Genomic DNA, 19312 nt, shown 5'->3' on the forward strand with positions numbered 1-19312 from the left:
TTTTATAATCCCAAGATTAATAAATCGCTGACCTCTAACACAGGGAGTAGGAAAAAAAAATTTTGAATGCTGTTGCTCTGTTAAGATCTGTGAAAGTTAAATAGAGATGAACAAAATCTCAAATTCAGTAGAAATATTTGCTTTTGGTTTCGTTTTTAATGTAACTCACACATGCCTTTTTTTTTTTTTTTTTAATTGTATTTAATATGTGGTAATTCTAGGTAGAGAACTGCTGCTTGTTTACAAAGCACTGTTCCATTCTAAGGTGTTCAAGTGATGTAAAATAATGGAAGAGTAATCCTAAATACAGCACATTTTCAGGAAAAAATTATGGCAACTAACAACCACTAAGGACTAAGCAGCCTTCACTAATAAATGTTGAGGTTGTCTGGATTTACCTGGGCACAGAAAAGAAAATCTGTTTTTCCAGGACGCCTGGTATGGCTTTTCTGAGTTCCAGAAAACTCAAACTGTACTTGCTTAGACTGCAAGGTGCTGAAAATAAATGTTACTTTGGCCTTCCATTGTGCTATTGCTTTTGGCAAATAGCTGTTCTTATAAACCTTTGTTCTCTGGTGATAAACAGTCCAAAGACAAAAACACACTCATTTTCAGTGTCAGAGATCAAGGAAAGTTTGTCATTTTGACATAGCATCCCTTTGCAGGGGGTGAAGAGACACCTCCAGAGTGGGTTGGCAGCACCAGCAAGATGTTTTTTCAGGAGGGCAGTAGAGAAAAAGAATATTTAAATTAGAACATTATTAAAATGTTGGGCCTTCAGCATTTTGTCAATATTTTGAAAGATGCAATATGGAAATGGTACATAATGCCTAAGAGATTATCCTGCCCTCTTCATATCTGCAGACCAATGTGAAAAGTACATTAGTATCAAATTTTCATGTTTCATTTTGAGATAGCTAGTAGGTAGAAAGTGGTAACTTAGCAAAGAGAACTTAAAATATATATACCAAAGTGTCTGGTGCTATAAGTTTGTAGTACTTCATTTTCTCTGTGTAAGTAAAGATCTGGAATAGAAGTTCAGTGAAAGCTGTACTTGAGCTTTGCTAATTTACTTCTAAAAATACCCCACGAAGTCACTTTTCCAGCACTAGAATAGGTAATGCTGAACTGAGAAAGTTTCTGTAAGTAATACCTGCATTCTTACAGTGTCTCAGAACTCCGCTGTAGAATTTCAAATTGCTAAGATATTGGGCTTAGGAAACATTTCTAAATAATTCTTCTTTCTAAAGCCTTTTCCAGCACTGTGATGCATGTGCACTCAGCACGCTTTAATCACATTTGATGTGCAGCCCAATTCAACAAGTTCATGTTTTTGATGAATTTATCAGGCAACGTAGTGGGGGGGAAAAAAAAAAAAAAAAAAAAAAACACCAAAGCTACAAAGCAACATTAATTAAAGAATGCCAAAAAATTGACTGACTTAATCCATAAATTTGACTAAAGACTGAAGCAGCTGCCATCTTTACTGCTTTTTTTTCCCCCCCCCCCCCCCCCAAGGTTTCCATACATAGCAGAAATGCCTGAGCTGCATCTGAAGCAGTTCTGAGACTGGCTCCTTTTCATCACCTAGGGGTGTTAAGATTGCTCCAACATACCAGTAGGAATTCTAAGTGGTAAACTGCAGTGAAGCAAGATCTTCATATATAATGTGTGCTAGAGGGACACATTCTGGGATCAATGTGGTACGTAAGTCAAGCTCCTAAGGTACCATTACACTTATCTTCTTTGGTGTTGTAATTATGTCCATCTTAGTGGAAAGACACGTGCAACAGTTTATAGAACAAAGGCTTAAATCTTAATTAAAAATAGAATAACTTAGAGTTTAAAGACTCACTGTAGTATGCCATATATTGTAGTATAGAAATTCTTAAGCAAAACCTCAGTATGAAGATTACAAAATTCCAGATGCAGTCGATGTAGTAGGAATCTATTAACTTTCTGGCTCTCTTCATTAACTGAGATTCTAAATATACATTTCATATATGACAGAAACTAAGGGTTGTAACCTGACCATTAGCATTTGGCATCTTCCTGCTTGAAAGCACAGTCACTGGAAGGATCAGAAGAGATTGGCAAAGAACTAACACACAGAGCAAAGAGAGAGAGTAAGAGAGCATATCTTCCTCAAACCACAGGAGCAAAAAAAGCAGTTAGATCCCAACCTTTGATTGGGAGAGACGCATAAGTTCCTCATAAGAAACTGTGCTTCTATGCAATTAAGAGATACAATGCTGCAGTATGTGTGTATTTTCCCCTTCAGTGGTGTAGAGCTGCACATGCCCAGGAAGTACTTTGCTGTTGAGTAGTGCAGACAGATTAGATGTCAGACTTCGCTATAGGTGGAATCTTTATTAGAGGTCACAGCTTTAATTCTCTCCTGTTGTCCTGTAACCATGCGCGTAAGAAATCACCATCAGCCTTCACCACAAAACAAACACCAGGAGTGCACCCAGCACATGAACCTTCTCTTTCTCTCCCTGTTCTTACAATGTTCACCCGAAAAGAAGAGCAATAAAATCTCACAATAACAGCACTGTCTGCTCTGAACAAAACTAATTCTTTATCTAAATATAAGCAAATTTTCTGCTTTCTCCATTTATAGAAAGATAAGGAAAAATATAAGACTATACTTTAAATGTTTCAGAACCCAAATACCAATGCAGGAAAAAGTATACATGCAGCAGAATGCTCCACGGCATTGCTCTACAGCACAGAATAAAGCCATTTACTGTCTAATGACCCATTCCTTCCTGAATGATCCTCTTTAACTGAACTTGAAATTGTAAACACGTAATCTGTAACTTCTGTGTGTATATATAATATAGAAGGATATAATATAAACATATGCAAATTAAAATTATAGTCAAACTGTTCATAATGGGACACATCAAAGCACAACAAAGATCTGCATTTGTATAACAGAAGACTGAGAAATAAAGTGCCTAGGATTCCAGAAGCCCTTGAAATGTCACCATATTTCCTCTGAAGCTCCAAGGTATAGTTTTACTTTATCTTGAACAAATAAATAATAGCAAATACAAAACAATTATTTAAAACGTAATAGTTTTCCTCTCAAATTTCCATTACAGAAAAAAAAAAAAAAAAAAGAGGAAATTGAAAACTAGGTACAACTTTATGCTCTTTAGGAATGTATTTAACTATTTTACTAGTGGCAATGATAACGAGATGACCACTAGGTGATACCCCAACGGGACCACTTCCTTTTTGGGTGTTACAGGTGTATGATGCATCTTGTTAAAACTTGCTGTAAGCTTAGCCATTTTTTTTTATTATTATTTTTTTAAATACTAAAATAAAACAAGAATAAGGAATAGGTTGATGAGCTTAATAAAAACATCAGTTAGACAAAGATTTGAAACAGTCAACCACGACAACAAGGTTAAAAACAAAGACTAACTCTTTTTTTTTTTTTTCTCAACACAATAGTTTTCTGTAAGCATTGCACTTTTTGCACCAGGAAATCTAGGTATTTCTAATTCTGAGATAAATTATTTCTAAGTTGCCAGAACCTGCTACTGCATATTCATATTTGACATCCACCAATATCATTTCATAATAAATCATTTTAGTGCAAGCATTCCAGATATTAATGTAGTTATAAAGCAACTTACGTAAATTATTTGGAGGAGGTCTTGTCTCCATGTTTTCATAATGTTGCACGTGTACTACAATGTTGAGATCTCTTTCCATATGATCTGTTGTACAAGGACCTTGTGGTCGCATCACATCAGCGAGAGCCCTGAAAAACAAACAAAATTTCAGAATAAGCCTGTTGCAAAATGTCTTTATTTGCAATACAGTCCAGGTGTGTTGTTTCTGTTTGGGATAGTCTACCATAGTGTCTACTGGAGAAACTGTTCCTATTCACAGAAAAATAAGGAACTCAAATTCATCATGAGACTTCACTAAGACTCAGTTCTTCAGCTGTCTTTGCTCTATGAGAACACAATTTACACTTTTTGAGACTTGCAGAGTTCATCCATTGCCTGTGCTCAGTGACAGTGCCTTTGCAGTCAAACTGAGCAGGTCTGTCAGAGTCAACTCTTAAACATGCAGCTGCACAGAGCACCACACAGTGCAGTGGCCTCCACCATTTTCAATGAAAAATGTTACCAAAGATGAAAGGTTTTGATTTTCTTGCAGCAATCCAGTAGGCACAGCACCATCCACAAGCAGGTTTTTAAGTTTTCTCCATTCAAAAGGCAGCTGAAAACATCTTTTCTCACTTCTATGAGAGTGACCTCATCATTACAGCAGAGCAAAGCTGGCACGGTAACATTGCTGGAAAAAGGATGAAAGCTTTACAGCAGCAGAGAGCAGGCAGAAGGAGTCCTCACATTATGGCCAGGCCCAACCTGAAGCTGGTCGTGGGGGTTTTCTGCAGGCAGTAATTTTGTGTAACACAGTGGCTCATCCCATGTTTGTGTAGTTTCTGTGACTGGTTCCCTGTCAAACAACCTGCCCAGTGTGAATCACGTAGGTAAGAACGCACACGTTTTAAGTTCTGAAAATCTCAGCGCAGCAATATCTCCCTCTCTGATTCTGGGCCGTGGAGTTTCACCGTTGACTTCACTAGGAGCAGGATGAGCCCCTAGGTGCGCATCACAGCATTACCCGCTGAACCACTGTGCCCCAAAAATAACCGGCCCACCTGCAGAAACCATTCCTTTTGGCATCAGAAACACTCACTGGGTCTTATCAGTGTCACGCAAGTCAGTACATCACTGATCATTATTTGCATCCTCCATTTATCTTACTGGTGTTCATTTTTAGATGCCTTCAGCTACTTTCTGAAGGGAATGAATGCATCTTCCAAGCACTGTGTCTACTTGAATTTTCTGCCAGATTGTACAGTGTCCCAGACAGTGCATCAAGTTTATAAACAAATAAATAAATGTAAACATGTTCACTGGTGAACGTCACAACAAGTATCATCCAGCTCATGCGCTGTGCTACCATGGCATGATGATTTCTTGATCAAGGAGCACCGTCCTTTTAAATATTAAATAGCTGTTTCACTTAAGATACAAAGAGGAATTCTGAGATAAATCTTGCTCTCAGATTGCAGGCACGCTGATGAATGGTACTGATGTTTCCATCTGTTTAGGGCTAGCATCATGTTATTAAATGCTAGTTACAGTTGTGATCAACATGTTGCAGAATATTCTCTTAATGCTGTGAAAGGTCAGAAGGTAGTAACAAAATGATTAATGGTATCAGAGCAATGCCTCCACTTGTAATGGTATCAGAGCAATGCTTCCATTTGAAGCAATGCTTATACAGCAGAAATTGCAGAACTGGCCTATGTAGCAGAAAAATAAAAATCACTAGGAGAGATCTCACAAAGGTATGTAGAAAAAGATGCTAAAATAAAGCACTATATTGCAAAAGACGGTTTAGAATAACAGGAACCAAAACTGTCAATTCTAGTCAATTGCCCCTCACTACAGGAAAGACATTGAGGTCCTGGAGCCTGTCCAGAGAAGGACAACGAAACTGGTGAGGGGTCTGGAGCACAAGTCTTATGGAGGAGCGGCTGAGGGAGCTGGGATCATTCAGTCTGGAGAAGAGGAGCTCGGGGGAGACCTCACTGCACTCTGCAACCTCCTGAAGAGAGGTTGTGGCGAAGAGGGATTTGGCCTCTTCTCCCAGGCAACGAGCAGCACACAGGGCAGTGGCCGCAAGTTGTATCAGAGGAGGTTTAGGTTGGACATAAGGAAGAACTTCTTCTCTCACAGAGAGGTCAGGCACTGCAATGGCTGCCCAGGGAGGTGGTGGAGTAGCCGTCCCTGGCAGTGGTCAAGAGGCGCCTGGACGACGTGCTGTGTGATGTGGTTTAGTGCTGGTGGTGGCAGTGGTGATGAGGAGACGGTTGGACTCGATGATCTTATAGGTCCTTTCCAACCTTGTGATTCTATGATTCTATGAATTCATGCAATATTTATTTTTTTTCCAGAGGCAGATGGACACATTTCTGGGAAAGAAGCACCAAAGTTCCTTCATCACGGGAGTTAAAATTGTGTGAACCTGTAATACATAGTGTAGCATTTCCCAGCCTTGCAAGAACAGGTTTTCTGAAATGTCTTCCTCATTGCCCTTAATATGATGTTGAACATTGTTAACTATAGACTTTAAATGGCAGCAGATTAACTACTGACTGACTGTGAAAATGCCAGCTGAGTTTTCTACCTCTTTAGTGTGGCTTTTTTTTCAGTCAGGTTTTAAGGAATTAGCTGTGCAAATACGTCAAGGAAAAAGGAACTTCTCGTCAAGTTCTATTTTTAATGATTTTGAATGACACAGCACCTTTGTACTGTACTAGCCAAAGTTATACAGTCTTCCCAGGGCAAAATAGCTCATATAACAAAAGGCTTGTCCTTATCTTCCACTGATGTCAGGGAGAGTTAAAAATGTGTGGCAGCTCATGTTACTGAAGCACAAAGGCAATGCAGTTACCTGCATTTTTTTTCCTAGGGATTTGCCTATATAGAGTTTTGTGCATACAGAGTACACAGCAGCATCCTTGAACGAATGCTTGCTTCAAAAAATACTGCATAGGCCAACAGACTTTGTGCATTTCTCACCTGAATATCATCATACAGAAAGTGATACTTATGTGTGGAGGGACTTTATTCACACCACTGCTATACATAATAATTTTTTAAGAAAATGTAAAACATAGTGATATCTAAGTCCTATATATTGATACATTGACATTGACTGCAGTTTTACTGAAGTGGAAAAACATTACCTAAACATGGCCCAGAGCTATCCAACTGTCACAAAACTTTGTGATTTCTTCTGCAATAAGATTTCTCTTTGGGTATATAATACTATTTTCAGATGTTACAAAGCACGTGGAGCCAGGCATTTCCCTTATGGTTATAAGCCTGAAGAAGCTGAAACACAAGTTATTTCATGAAAGGTCAGTTGTTAAATTTTGCCTCCAAAACTGGGTCTAAATCCATAAGGGAAATAATTTCACATGTAGGATTCAGCATTTTGGCAAGTCAGAGTATTGTTGGCCCCAGGCATATGCCTTCCAAATAATCAACAGAAGACTTGACTTAGGAGCTTAGCACATTGAGAAGGATAAAAGAAGAGATCAGATGGTTCATAATGTTCGGAAAGCTGCTATCAGCTATACAATCAGCTATACTATCATCCTATCAGCTATCGGCTATCAGAAGCACTGCTTGAAAAAAAAAAAACAAAAAAAAAGACAACAGGAGTTAGGAGTAGGAGTGTAAATATTGTTCGTTCAGTTCCAGGTTTGTTTGCACATTCTCCATGAGGATTAGAGAAGAAGACAAAGGTGCAGTTTTGTTTACAGAAAGATCTCCTCCATGAAAAAGAAATAAAGCTTTTGCTTATTCTACACATTTTCAAGAATTCATCATTTTACAGAGCCTGAAAGTCTCACTGATGCAAGTCTTAAGCAGCAAGCACGCGCTGCCCTCCTAAGCAGCAGGGCTTCGAGGTCTGCTTCAGGAGGCAGATTGCTTCTCTTCTCCTTTTAGGCACGATACTGCCACACGCAATCCCTCTGCCACATCTGATAACATACACCATCTTATTCTTTTGAAAGGCATTTAGGTAAAGGAAGAGTTACTCTACTTGGACACTACTATTGCTGCTTGGTTCCTGAACACCGTAGCTGAGGGAACATTTATCTCCTTGTAATATCAAGTAACAAATTTAAAAGGGAAAATGATATAAACAGTGCATTATCATATGATGTCTAAAGGGAAATACACGATGCAGAGTTAATACCATACTTAATTCTGCACTTTCATCTTCTATATTCACAGTTCCATGCCAACAGTAAGAGTGTTTTATTTAAAAGCAAAGGAAAGAAATTGTCAATAGTTTCCTATTTGGCATTTTTTCTTAAAAGAAAAGTAAGCAACTTCTTTGTGCTAAACAGCCTTGTCCACTGGGTTTTCTTGTGGGGTTTTTTGTTTGTTTGTTTTTGCTGTGGGTATAACTACATTTCCCCACTGTTCTTTCATTGTGAAATATTTCAGGAAAATTCATATGAAATGAATAGTGTTCGTGGTTTGTTTTGGTATAGAAGTAAACAAAATATAATGAAAGGCTATAGAAACTAAGCTCACCAACTCTGAGAAGTTTTCTCTGCTCTAACATACACAAGTGTCTTACTTCAGCAGCAGATCCACTGACCTCAAGATGAAATGATGCAAGGAATTACTAAGTATGGCACAGACCTGCTCCCTGTTTACAAGTCAACATTCTTATTCTCACATGCAGGTCTCTGTGTTTCTAAATAGTAAATAGAAAAATGGAATTACGTAATTTACACCAGTTGTATCCTGTTCCCTTAAAAAAAATCAGCTCTTATAAAAAAGTCAGCTTACATCATCCATCACCTTATCTGATAAGCACTACTAGCCTTTACTTAGGTGAATTTGTTCATAAGAATTGAGAGAATTCCACTATTTCCTGTACCTGTAGGTAGGGGAGGGAAAAGAGACAATCTTAGCAAGGAAATAGATATCAAATCAGTCTCTGTATGCATGTTTTTTGTTGCCAGCCAAAATGGAATAGCACTTACACTTCTGAATTGGCCTACCTAACACTCTCAGTGCATTACATTTTTGCTTATTAATAAGATTTGGTACAGAAAGAAAGCATAAAGGGTGCTAGTTTTGATTTGGGTTTGTTCTGCATGTTTTTTTTAATTGTAGAAATTAGTATTACAAAAGAAGGTGAATGCAAATACAGACTAGATATTATTTTAATTGCTGGTACTATTAACTATTTAAACTGATAAATTATTGCTTAAGTACTGCAACTTCTTTTTCAGAGTATTAGTAGTGTAAAATGAGGATGGAACGTTTTAGTTAAACACGCATTTGAGGATAAAAGGATACTTCAGTTCTTCACTCAATGAAAGATTTTTAGATTGCCCAAAGGATTTACAAATCAATTCCTTTTACAAGTAATGCTATACCAAACCCACCCCACACAACTGTAATAGGAGTGTGAGAACTTTTGGGGAGGGAAAAAAAAAAAGCTGTAGTACTGCTTCATCAGAAGATGACTAGCTATTATGTGCAGTGAGTGGGTGACTGTTTTTCCATGTGATCATGACTTTCCCAGTTGCTATAATCCTGATTTGAATGTTTTCACAGCGAGGAAGGTACAAGATCTCAGACAATGTTAAGTAATTAGGATAACACATGACCTTTCCAGGAACCACTTCAGAAACCTAATCTTTATGCACACATGACAGGGATCTCAGAATATTTTCTGGTCCCTCGTAATACTGTTTCCCAGAATATCAGAAGATAGAATATCATTTCAGAATACTTAACACCTGTACTTTAGATAGCAAATACAAAGAGCTTCTTCAGCAAGTATTTCTGTTAGTAGAAGTTGGATCTGTTTAAGCCAGGTATAAGCAGGGATGGCTACACCATTGCTTTGTCCTGCTTTTTGTTACAAGCTTTGACTTACTGCCTGCACAAAGACATCACAGAAATAGACTGAAGCATATGACAGCTTTTCACAAACAAGCTTCAGCCCCTTAGTTTAAGGGTCAGAGTTAAAAAAATAAAGTGGGATCCACTTTATTATTTATATTTATTTTGACTCAGTTTTGCAGTCAGAATATTCAAAATGTCTAAAGGATTAATATACCTTGCTCAAAGAAAACTGGCTTTGCAGAATTGCCACTGACACAGTATTGAGTTGACTAAAATTTGTGATGTTTTGTTCTCAGTAGTATCCATATCAGCCAGTTTATAAATAGCAAATAACTTAGCGAACAGACAATTCCTTTGCAGGAGTTTTTAGTGGCTTTTTCCCGTACATTCCATGATAAGCTGCCGTGATACGGCTCCAGGTGTTGAGTTGATTTCTTGAGCTACATTTCAAAGACTTTTCATCTAAGCTTTAAAGATTGTGAACTACATCATCACCAGGGCAAGGGGAATCTTTCTGCCTCACTGCATGCCCAGTAGAAGGCATCCTTTTAATTGCACTGCATTTCTAAAGTTGCCCAAGACATTGGAGTTAATTTAGGCTCTTTAACAGAGATACCCTTTTTTTAATGCCTTTCCCCCCCCGCCTCTGCTTTACTTTCACGTGCTTGGGATTAGCATAAAAAAAAAATGAGATAGACTGCAAACTTGGCACACGTGTTATGCCTTGATTTTGAACTGCTGTGACAATCCTGGTTTGGAATATGTTGTTTAAGACACTGGGCTCTGTCCTAAGCTGCCCACTTGCCTGTCCACCACTAGGCAGCCTGTATCTGGAGTAAACAGCACACAGCATGCCTAACTCTAGGTGGGGGAGGTTCTCTTCGGTGTAACTCAGCCATTACACAGTGGATACAGAGTATAACACATTTACGGATGACAAGATCTTCATATTCTGTGTTAAAATTCTCAACAGTAACTGAAAAAACATTAAGCAATTCTACAATAGCATTTCCTTTTTGTCTCCCTCTTCCCTTCTACCCTGGCTGATTTTCACAGCTCAGATATTTTACAAATAGCTCACACGCTTTCAAAGGCTGGGGGAGTAGGGAAGGTCCTGCCAAAACCATTTTGCAGCTGGAAAGGGAGAGCGAGATGACATTTGTTTACATCTTCAGTTGAGAAGATAAAAACATTTTCCAGGCTTCAAAACAGTTGGAAGAGAGAACCTACCAGGCTTTCTATAATTCACTGTTTCTGGTTTCAGAATTTTTTCTTTTCCTATTCAACTACAGTGTATGTAGAAAGACTTGCTGGATATTACTGGGGAGTATGTCCAATGCTGCAGATAAAAACTGACTGCTCTGTGTGCACACTACCCTATTAATTTCTATTCTTCTTCAGTATGCATGCACTATGATAACCTCGGCTTGGGGAACCATAGAAGCCCTGCTCTCTGAAGTTGGTCTCAGCTACCTTGCAGGGGAATAAAGCCCGCCTGGCTGGGTAGACATATTGTTTAGGAACTCGTGGGCTTTTTTTTTTTTTTTTTTGGAGAGGAGCGATGGAGGAAGGGACCCCGCACCCAACACTCAACCTTACCTGGACATGTGCTCCCGCTGAGGTCTGTGTGCCTTTTCCAGCCCTAGTTTGGTGAAGATTCCCACCAGCACCATAACTGCCACAACCCCACAGATAATGTAGACGATGAGGTTGGTTTTATCCCTGGTGGGGTCGTGCAGAGGGTCATCTATGCGGGAAGGAGGCTTCCCAGTGTTCATCCACAGCGGCGTCTCGTAGTTCGTGCAGGTGCTTTGATCCAGCCTTGTCTTCTTGAACTTGCAGCAAAATCTGAAGCCACAAGTGCCGCAGCAGAAGATGAACTCCCCCGAGCTGCAGTTAAAGGGAGGGTCCCACTGCCCCATCACGTCGAAGTAGCCCCTGCAGAAGTCCGGGGTGGGAGGTGGCTCGGAGGGGTCCGGTTGTTCCCCAAGGCTGGAGCGGTTTCCTCCCGAGAGCACCACGAAACTCCCCAGCTGCTGGCCGGCTTTCTCCTGAGCCCGACAAACCAGCGTAAGCAAGTCCGCCACCAAGTAACCGAAGAGCAGCCGAACGAAACCTTCCATTCCGCCTCTCAGCCCCGTCTCAGCACCGCCGCCGCCGCTCGACTTGCTGGATGCTGCGCCGCGCCGGGAGCTGGACATAAAGGGCTCGGTCAACGGCCGGGCGCGCCTCAGCCGCGTTCGCCTTCAGCGCTACGGACGGCCCCGCGCGGGCCGCAGCCTCGCGCCTCCCTGCGCCGGAGGAGCCGAGCGAGCGGCACTTGTGGAGCGGGGAGCGCGGAGAGGGAGCACGCGGGAGGAGGAGGAGGAGGAGTGCGGGGGGCGGAGGTGCGGCGGCGGCGCGGGGCAGCGCGGAAGAGCGGGCTGGGAGCGGGGCGTGGGGCGGGAGCGCCGGGGCGAGGGCGCCGCAGGGGAGGGAAGGACCGGAGCGGGGCCGCCTCGCGCCGCCTGGCGCCCGCCTTCCGCTCCCCCGCCGAGCCCGGCGCGGCCCGTCGCGCGACTCCCTCAGCCGGCGCCCGCAGAGCCCCTGCCCGGAGCCCGGCGAGCCGAGGGGCAGCATCCAGCCGGCGGGGGAAGGCTGCCCCGCGGCGGAGCGTGAGGGCGAGGCGGCCCCGCCGGCCCAGCCTATGCACCGAGGCGCTGGCGGACGCCCGAACGCCGCGGAACCGAGCGCGGCCCCTTTCCCCGGGCACCGCTCTGCAGAGCCGCCCGTTCCCGTGCAGCCTCCCCCGCGGGGCTTTGCTCGCGCCCAGCAGCCCCTCAAGGCGCCCGTCCCCCGCCGCGGATCCCTTACATAAGAGACTTCCCGCTTAGGTGGGCGCTCCCCACAGGTGCGTCTTCGAAAGCGCGGCAGCGCCTCCTCTCCCCGTCCTGCGCGCCGCTCCGGGGTAACGGCCGGACGGGGCGGGGGGCGGCGCGGCGCCGGGCGGCTGCGGTCTCGCGCCCCCCTGCAGCGCGCGGGCTCCAGGCCCAGGTGCGCGCTGGAGTGCAAGATGCGCTCCGCTATGCGCGCGCTTGGCGGTGCAGCTGGAGCTTCGCTCACCTGCGAGGGGCGGGCGGGTCCCGGCAGGGCGCCGCGCACGGGGCCGCGTCTCCGCTAAAGCGCGGGCATGGACGCGCGCTGCCCTCAGGTAGCGCGTTACCCGTGCTGCGCGGCTTGCGGCGGGGCTATGCGTGTGGCTGCTAAACGTGAGCTGCCCCTGCACGTCAGTTATTTAGAAATCTCGTTACAATGTCGGTCGGGCTGGCTTCTGGGGACGCGGTAAGGCTGCCCGTGAGACGCTGAATTAAAATAACTTCCCCCAAACACGGCATTGACTCTGGGAAAGAGTTTTTAGCCATTCCTTGCCGCTTGACTCCGTCATCCCACCGTTTGCTTTGGCAGCGACCTGCACGAACAGCAGTGGTATTATCCTGAATGCTATGCTGCCACCAAATGTAGGAAACAAGCCCGTTATGGCGGGATGTAGCCGTGTGGGCCGGGTTAGGAGCAGCTCTCCCGCTCCTCAGGGACACGTCTGGATGGCCTCAGCTCGGGGAGAGGGGCTGCGTGGCCGCTGCTCCCCAGGAACTCGGACCAGGTTCGTGTGGGTTTGCGAAGCAGTAGTGAACGGAGAGGTGAGGCAGAGGACAAAGCAGACGTTTGGAACTGGAGAGGGCTGTCGTTAGCTAATTGCGATCCTTTGCTTTCTCTTAAAAATAGACTCCAAGTACAATGTGATGATTCCACCAAACGGGTTGGCAGAAAGCCTTCCTGCAGGTCAGAAAGCCCCTTTATTCCTCAGCAGAGGAAAACAATTGGTCTCAGCCAAACCAGCCTTTTTGTTAATATTTAATTCTTAACACCTCCACCTCATCAACATCCCCTTTCAAGTCTCCTCTGAAATCATATCATTCCTCTCTTGTGTATACTTCACTCTGCTGTTATTTATTATTTAACACTTTGTGATGCAATTTGTGCTGAAGGTACAGCACGAAAGTGAATCATACTGTTGTATCTGTAGACTTTTAAAGGCCAGTCTTGTCAGGTACATAAGATTATACAAGCTCCCCTGTTTGCTGAAAAGCTGCTTAAATATTTTGCATGATTAGTGCCATGCACGTGCAGAAATAATAGCATCAAAAATGATTTATTCTGTAGGCCATTAATCCTGACTGGCTATGGTATGCATTCCTTGTTTGGTAAGTTCCTGGGGATTTCCTTGGGCGTTGTGCAACAGCAACAAAGTATTTAGGCTAGAATCTAACATGTGGTGGACACAGTTCCACCAGATCAGGATCTGACTCTAAATGCGTGTCCTAGGAAATGAAGGTCAGAACTAGGGAAGAAAAAAAAAAAGTGTTTCCTTTGACAGCATAAGACCTATTGAACTCAGAACCCATGAATCCTATTACCCTAATAAATCATAAATTACTCTAATTATGCCTGATGTTCCTGTTAGTAATATTAGTGAAGTTATTTTCACTACGTTATCTCTTAGAATTGTAAGGGTGAACTCGACTTATTCTTGACTATATTGTGAGCCCCCCCCCCTTTTTTTTTTGCCTGCTGCAGTGTGTTATAATGCTTTCCTAGTGTGCAGCTGTCAAATTATCTATGTGATCAAAATATATAACCATTGAGCGTAACAACGGAAATAACAGAACTAAAACTGAGAGAAACAGGCTTTTCATACAGTACTGGGGCATGTACTGGGTCATTGCATGATTTTCTAAAGTTTTTTTTTTTTTTTCAATTAAAACTGTAAATAAACTTTGATTTCAGTTGTCTTTATGAAGCTGAGAAACACGAAAGATTTCACAATATAGCATCAGGACTGTCTGTTTTCTAGACATCCCTTTTGTCACTGCATTGAAGTAAGTAATAATTACTTATTTTTTCTATAGCTTAATTCCACAACTAATGTATTTTGCCTCTGGAACAATTGAGAACATGAAGTTTCAACCCACAGAGCATGTCTTTATTCAAGCACATATCCACTTAGCTAAGTGAAGTACTTAACTGTAGGCACAGACCTTCTACAAAGCACATTAGTCCTCTTATACTTCTCTATTTTCAATGAGACTTTCACACGTGAATCAATGGCAATATTGCTTGTTCCATTTTAATCTAGAAAACAGGTTTTTGGGGGGACGTATATAGCATTGTATAGCCATTTCTTAGTGGAAATTAAACAAACACATTACACCTTCATACTTTGCACAGATATGTGTGTATTATATATGTTATGTTTTGTATGAAATATTAGAACTGATTCTCGCAAGCTTTTGTGTAAATAAGTGATTTTGAAAAAGTAAAATTAAGAAAGAGAACACATGTTAACCTGAACACTGAGGTGGAGATTAATCTGAAGAATACTGAACAATTAAAACACAGAGCAATTGCAGTGATCATGCTTAAAATTCACTATTTCATTTTGTAAATAATAATACTAATCTTCATGCAACCTCTGAGTATTTCCTAGGGAAAGACTGCCTGCTGGAGAGGATGGTCCTCTGCCAAGCACTGAGCCACTGGAGTCTTCTAGTCAATCATTAATTCCAGAGAAATGTCATGTAGTTCAACCATTATTAACAGGCTCTCCATAACCAAGAATATCTGTCAGAAAAGGCAGCTAGGCAGGTCTGATCTCAGACAGTATTGATATGAAGAGTACTTTGTGATAAGCAGTTCCATGTGGAAACTAGAATTAAGCAGTGTCTTAACCTGTCTGCTTCCTATGTATTCATTTTGTACTCCAATGGAATATTTGGAGGTATAGACATGAAATGTACTATGGCTGGAAAACAAAACAGATGATAATTACATGAGGCCAAGTGGCAGCATACTTACAATTACTAGTTTTCAACAGTATACTTAAATGGTAGAATATGTCTGTTGTCGAGTAATAAGGTAACATGAGACATACAAATTAGCCAACACGAGTTGAAGAAGCAACAAAATGTATTTAACAAGGAGGCTGCTTGAATTCATAGCAACTTAGAACATCTTACAAACATTACACGTCATGCTGAGTACTTCTTTAGTTACTGTCGTCAAAATACAGCTTGCACATAGCAAAGGGATCACCAGCAAGAGAATTTACTAAGCCACGAGGTGCCTCATGAATGAAAAATCATGATTTGTTTTCATGACTCACTGAGGAGTAAAAACAGTTTATCGCAATTCTACAATGTAGTGATTACCTTTATCACCAAATATTTTTCTCGACCATCTTATTGTAAAACCAAAACCAAAGTAATTGTATGTGTTGAGGTGGGGAAGGGGACATTAACAGTGTTTATGTTTGGAAGGGATTTAATGAAATTCTGACAGCTCTTGTAGCTTCAGTTTAACTCATAGGAAGTAGTTTAAACCAGAAAACAAACAAAGAAAAAAGATAAATAAAGAAGGCAAATGGAATACTTTTAAATGTAGAAGAGGCAACGCGTATACTGTAAGGGTCTTCAGTATACATCAGGGAAAAGTGCCAAAATGCCACTAGAGGCTGAAAAATGCATTGTGCCCTCAGCTTTGCCTGTTGCACAGCTATTCCTCTAATTTTGACCAGGGAAAGCTGCCAATCATTTTCTCTCTTTGGCAAGATTGATGTTGTTTTTGAATTGTAACAGTATTGCGAGTACTAGTGAACTAAGTGTGTTTCTACTTGATTTAAATTAGATTGCCACAGAATTCACATCTGGAAGGACTGACTAAGTGTCTAAGAATTACTGCAGCTGGCAAAGAAAGCTCTGCAGATCATTCCAGACTCTGAACAGCAAAATCTTTATATCTTGTTTCCAAAAAAAGAAAAAAGGGCTACAGAGGATCAAAACCGTGGACCTGCTTTTGTAGCCTTCCAACTGAAAACCAAGCTACCTTTGTTCCCTTGAGTTCAACTTTTCAAGACAGAAAGAAAGCCTTTCTAAACAGAACTAAAATAGCAATAAAAATTTTCAAGGTTAAAGGCAGTATAATAGGCTGTATACTGTGCCTTAGTATACAGAAGCTGTGCTTAGGCAAAAAAAGAGGACAGAGCAGAGAAAAATTTTTAATCCTCTCCTGTCAGGCTCTGGCATACATTAGAACAGCTAAGAGGCTACATAGCAGTGTCTAGAAGGTAGACTAAAATGTTCTTTCCCCAGGCCTGGAACTTCTACGGCTGGAAGCCAGTATATGAAGTCCAATTAGTGAATCAGTCATAGTCTGTCCATTCTAGCACTACTGACTCTCAGGGGCTAAAAGTGAGCTGTGAAGCTCAGAGGTGAGTAACTTTCTCTTCACAGAAATGTAAAGTTTCTGTATTACATAATTTATAAGGAATTTAGTCACCTTGTATTTTATGTGTCTTCCAAAGAGTATTAGGGCAGGAAATGAAAATCAGAAGTTCTTACTGAACATTAGACCTTTTCAGTGTGTTTTCCTAATAATAAGCCTTAGTTATAAAGACAACTATCCATGGATAGCTGTAACAACATGCCCACCCAAGAAATGAAGTATTCTGGATCTTATATGTAGTAATAACAGATAGATGTAGGAATTCTCCTATTTGTGAAGAAGGAAAAGAAAATTTCTCTGACAGGTTCATTTTTAAAGGATGTTAACTGCTATGACACCCAAGATTTTCAAATAAATGATAAGACAGATAAAATAAAGGATACAATAAAGGAACGGCAGCCGGAGTTCTGTGATTCTTTTTTTGATTACATGACACCGCAGGTTTTATGTGACTATCAGACTCACTCACACGATTACCAAGCAAGTGCCTGGCTGAGAGTGTCAGACTAGTTGCCAAAGACTACAGTCCAACCCAGTACCTACGAAATTAACACCCATCTTTCTATTGACTTAAAATGAAAACTGCACTGGGTGATTTTGTTCAGATTCTGAATAATCACAGCTTGCATTAAAATCACCGGATATCTGAGTGGTCAGTACTTCTGAAAATCTGGTCACATATTTGAAAGCCCAGTAATGAATGCAGTGACTAAATTTAGGCACGTGTATGGGAAAACTGTTGACATGCACCAACACACATACAAGTTCCAGGCCATCTTTTAGGCAGATGGTAATAACTGTCTGTTCTCGACTCCACATGACAGCCAATGTAAAGAGAAGTACTGAAGCTCAGTCCAAGGGGAATTGTTTCTCTTTCCTCCAGGCAGATAGCCAGTGAGACAGCATAATCTATCAACCAGATATAGTGACATGAAGATCATGAAGGTGGGAAACTAAATGCAGTTTCATGTGCTTACTTTCTAGAGACAATTCTGCTAGTGTTTGTGGGATTCATAACTGGTATTTCTTAGCACTCAGATAGTGCAATTATAATTACCTCAAGTATCTGTCTAGAATATCTGTCTTGGCATTGTGTTTTACATATCTTGAAGGAAAAGACACCAATCCAGTCTCTTTGCAATTTGCATCATGTCAATAGTTCACTGAAAAGTAACTACTTAAAGTAAATAATGTGCTCTGTAAAAACAAAACAAAACAAAATTAATAAACTTTTTTCACACAGCTGATGGACATCAGGATAAATTAAAGGATTTTAACTGTAATGTGAAAACATTAGGGAATCTTGAAGCGGTATAAGCCGATGATGAGAGCAGATATCAGTGGTATCTTGTCAGGGGAAGGTCAGATCAAATAAGGGAAAGGTTCTTCACCTTAGGTGGTCTGGCACTGGAACAAGCTCCCCAGGGCAGTGGTCACAACCCGAGCTGCCAGAGTTCAAGGAGTGTTCCAACACTGCTCTTAGATGCATGGTTTGAATTTTGGGTGGTCCTTTGTGGATCTCATCCAACTCAGGATATTCCTTGGTTCTACACAGCTGATAGAAAATAGCAGATTATGTCAAACCTGATAAATATAATCTAATTTTAATAACACATTTAGGATATCTGCTCCCCAGCACATGAATATGAGATGAAAATAAAGTGGAACACTTTAATATAAAATGCTGGCAGATCAGAGTACTGTTTTCGGAATGGTTTGTTTCATCTGCATATTTGTATAGGCAAGTGACATGGGAGTAAAATGTAAAGAAGCTGCAATAATTATACATTTGTATAATATGGAAATGGTGTATATTTAGGGCCAGTTGTAACTGAATATTTAGTAAAAGGACAACTTTCAATTTTCTTGGGGGTGTGTGGGAATTAGTCTGTCATTCACTCCCACACATCTGACAGAAAGCTGGCCTCTTTAAAGTAATGTAATTTATATACACCTTGAAATATTAAATATGATTTTACAGTTTCACGAATTCTCCCTGTGAATATAGTGATTGTTCTTTAAAAGAAAAAAAAATATTAAATTTAAAAAGGAAATCACATGTAATTTCTGTGCAAAGTAGAACAATTGAAGTGAGCCTTGAGAATATGATGAAGAAACAGATTATTTCAATGCCTGAATAACCAGATCACTTTTCACTGCAAGTATTTTAATACACAAAATGACCACAAGTGAAAAAGAGCAGAGATCTTACAATACCAAATTATCTCACTTGTTTCTCTCATGATGTTTAGCTTAAGTTAAAAAAAACATTTGTATAGCAAGACCAGAAATAGATTCTCCATGCAAAGACTGAATCTGTATCCAGTTTTCAGTCTTTTCATCTTATTGCAAAAGATATTTGGGGTATTACGTCTGGTGGTTGTCATTAATTACTTATTGATAGCTGTACGCAGAGGACAAAATCTCATTAGTGTTAAAAGGAATATTACCATAAAGAGAAGATTTCATTGTGAGGATCAAGATTTGATCCTCAAATTTATTCT

At 41.0% G+C, this 19312-nt stretch overlaps 1 protein-coding gene across 1 annotated transcript in view; it reads right to left on the reverse strand.

Moving 5' to 3' along the window:
- The window catches only part of SHISA9 (shisa family member 9), a 157335-nt gene extending 144420 nt beyond the window's left edge, over positions 1–12915 (reverse strand). Inside the window, 8 exon segments of the mRNA XM_042828188.1 lie at positions 3654–3781; positions 11091–11724; positions 11727–11768; positions 11771–11809; positions 11812–11922; positions 11925–12078; positions 12080–12175; positions 12859–12915. Coding sequence (XP_042684122.1) covers positions 3654–3781; positions 11091–11724; positions 11727–11768; positions 11771–11809; positions 11812–11922; positions 11925–12078; positions 12080–12175; positions 12859–12915 — 1261 coding nt within the window.
- Positions 12916–19312: the final 6397 nt, after the last annotated feature.

Source organism: Centrocercus urophasianus, unplaced genomic scaffold, assembly GCF_019232065.1.
Source record: "Centrocercus urophasianus isolate 14NV4802_14NV808 unplaced genomic scaffold, USGS_Curo_1.0 seq_29, whole genome shotgun sequence".
Taxonomy (NCBI): Eukaryota; Metazoa; Chordata; class Aves; order Galliformes; family Phasianidae; genus Centrocercus; species Centrocercus urophasianus.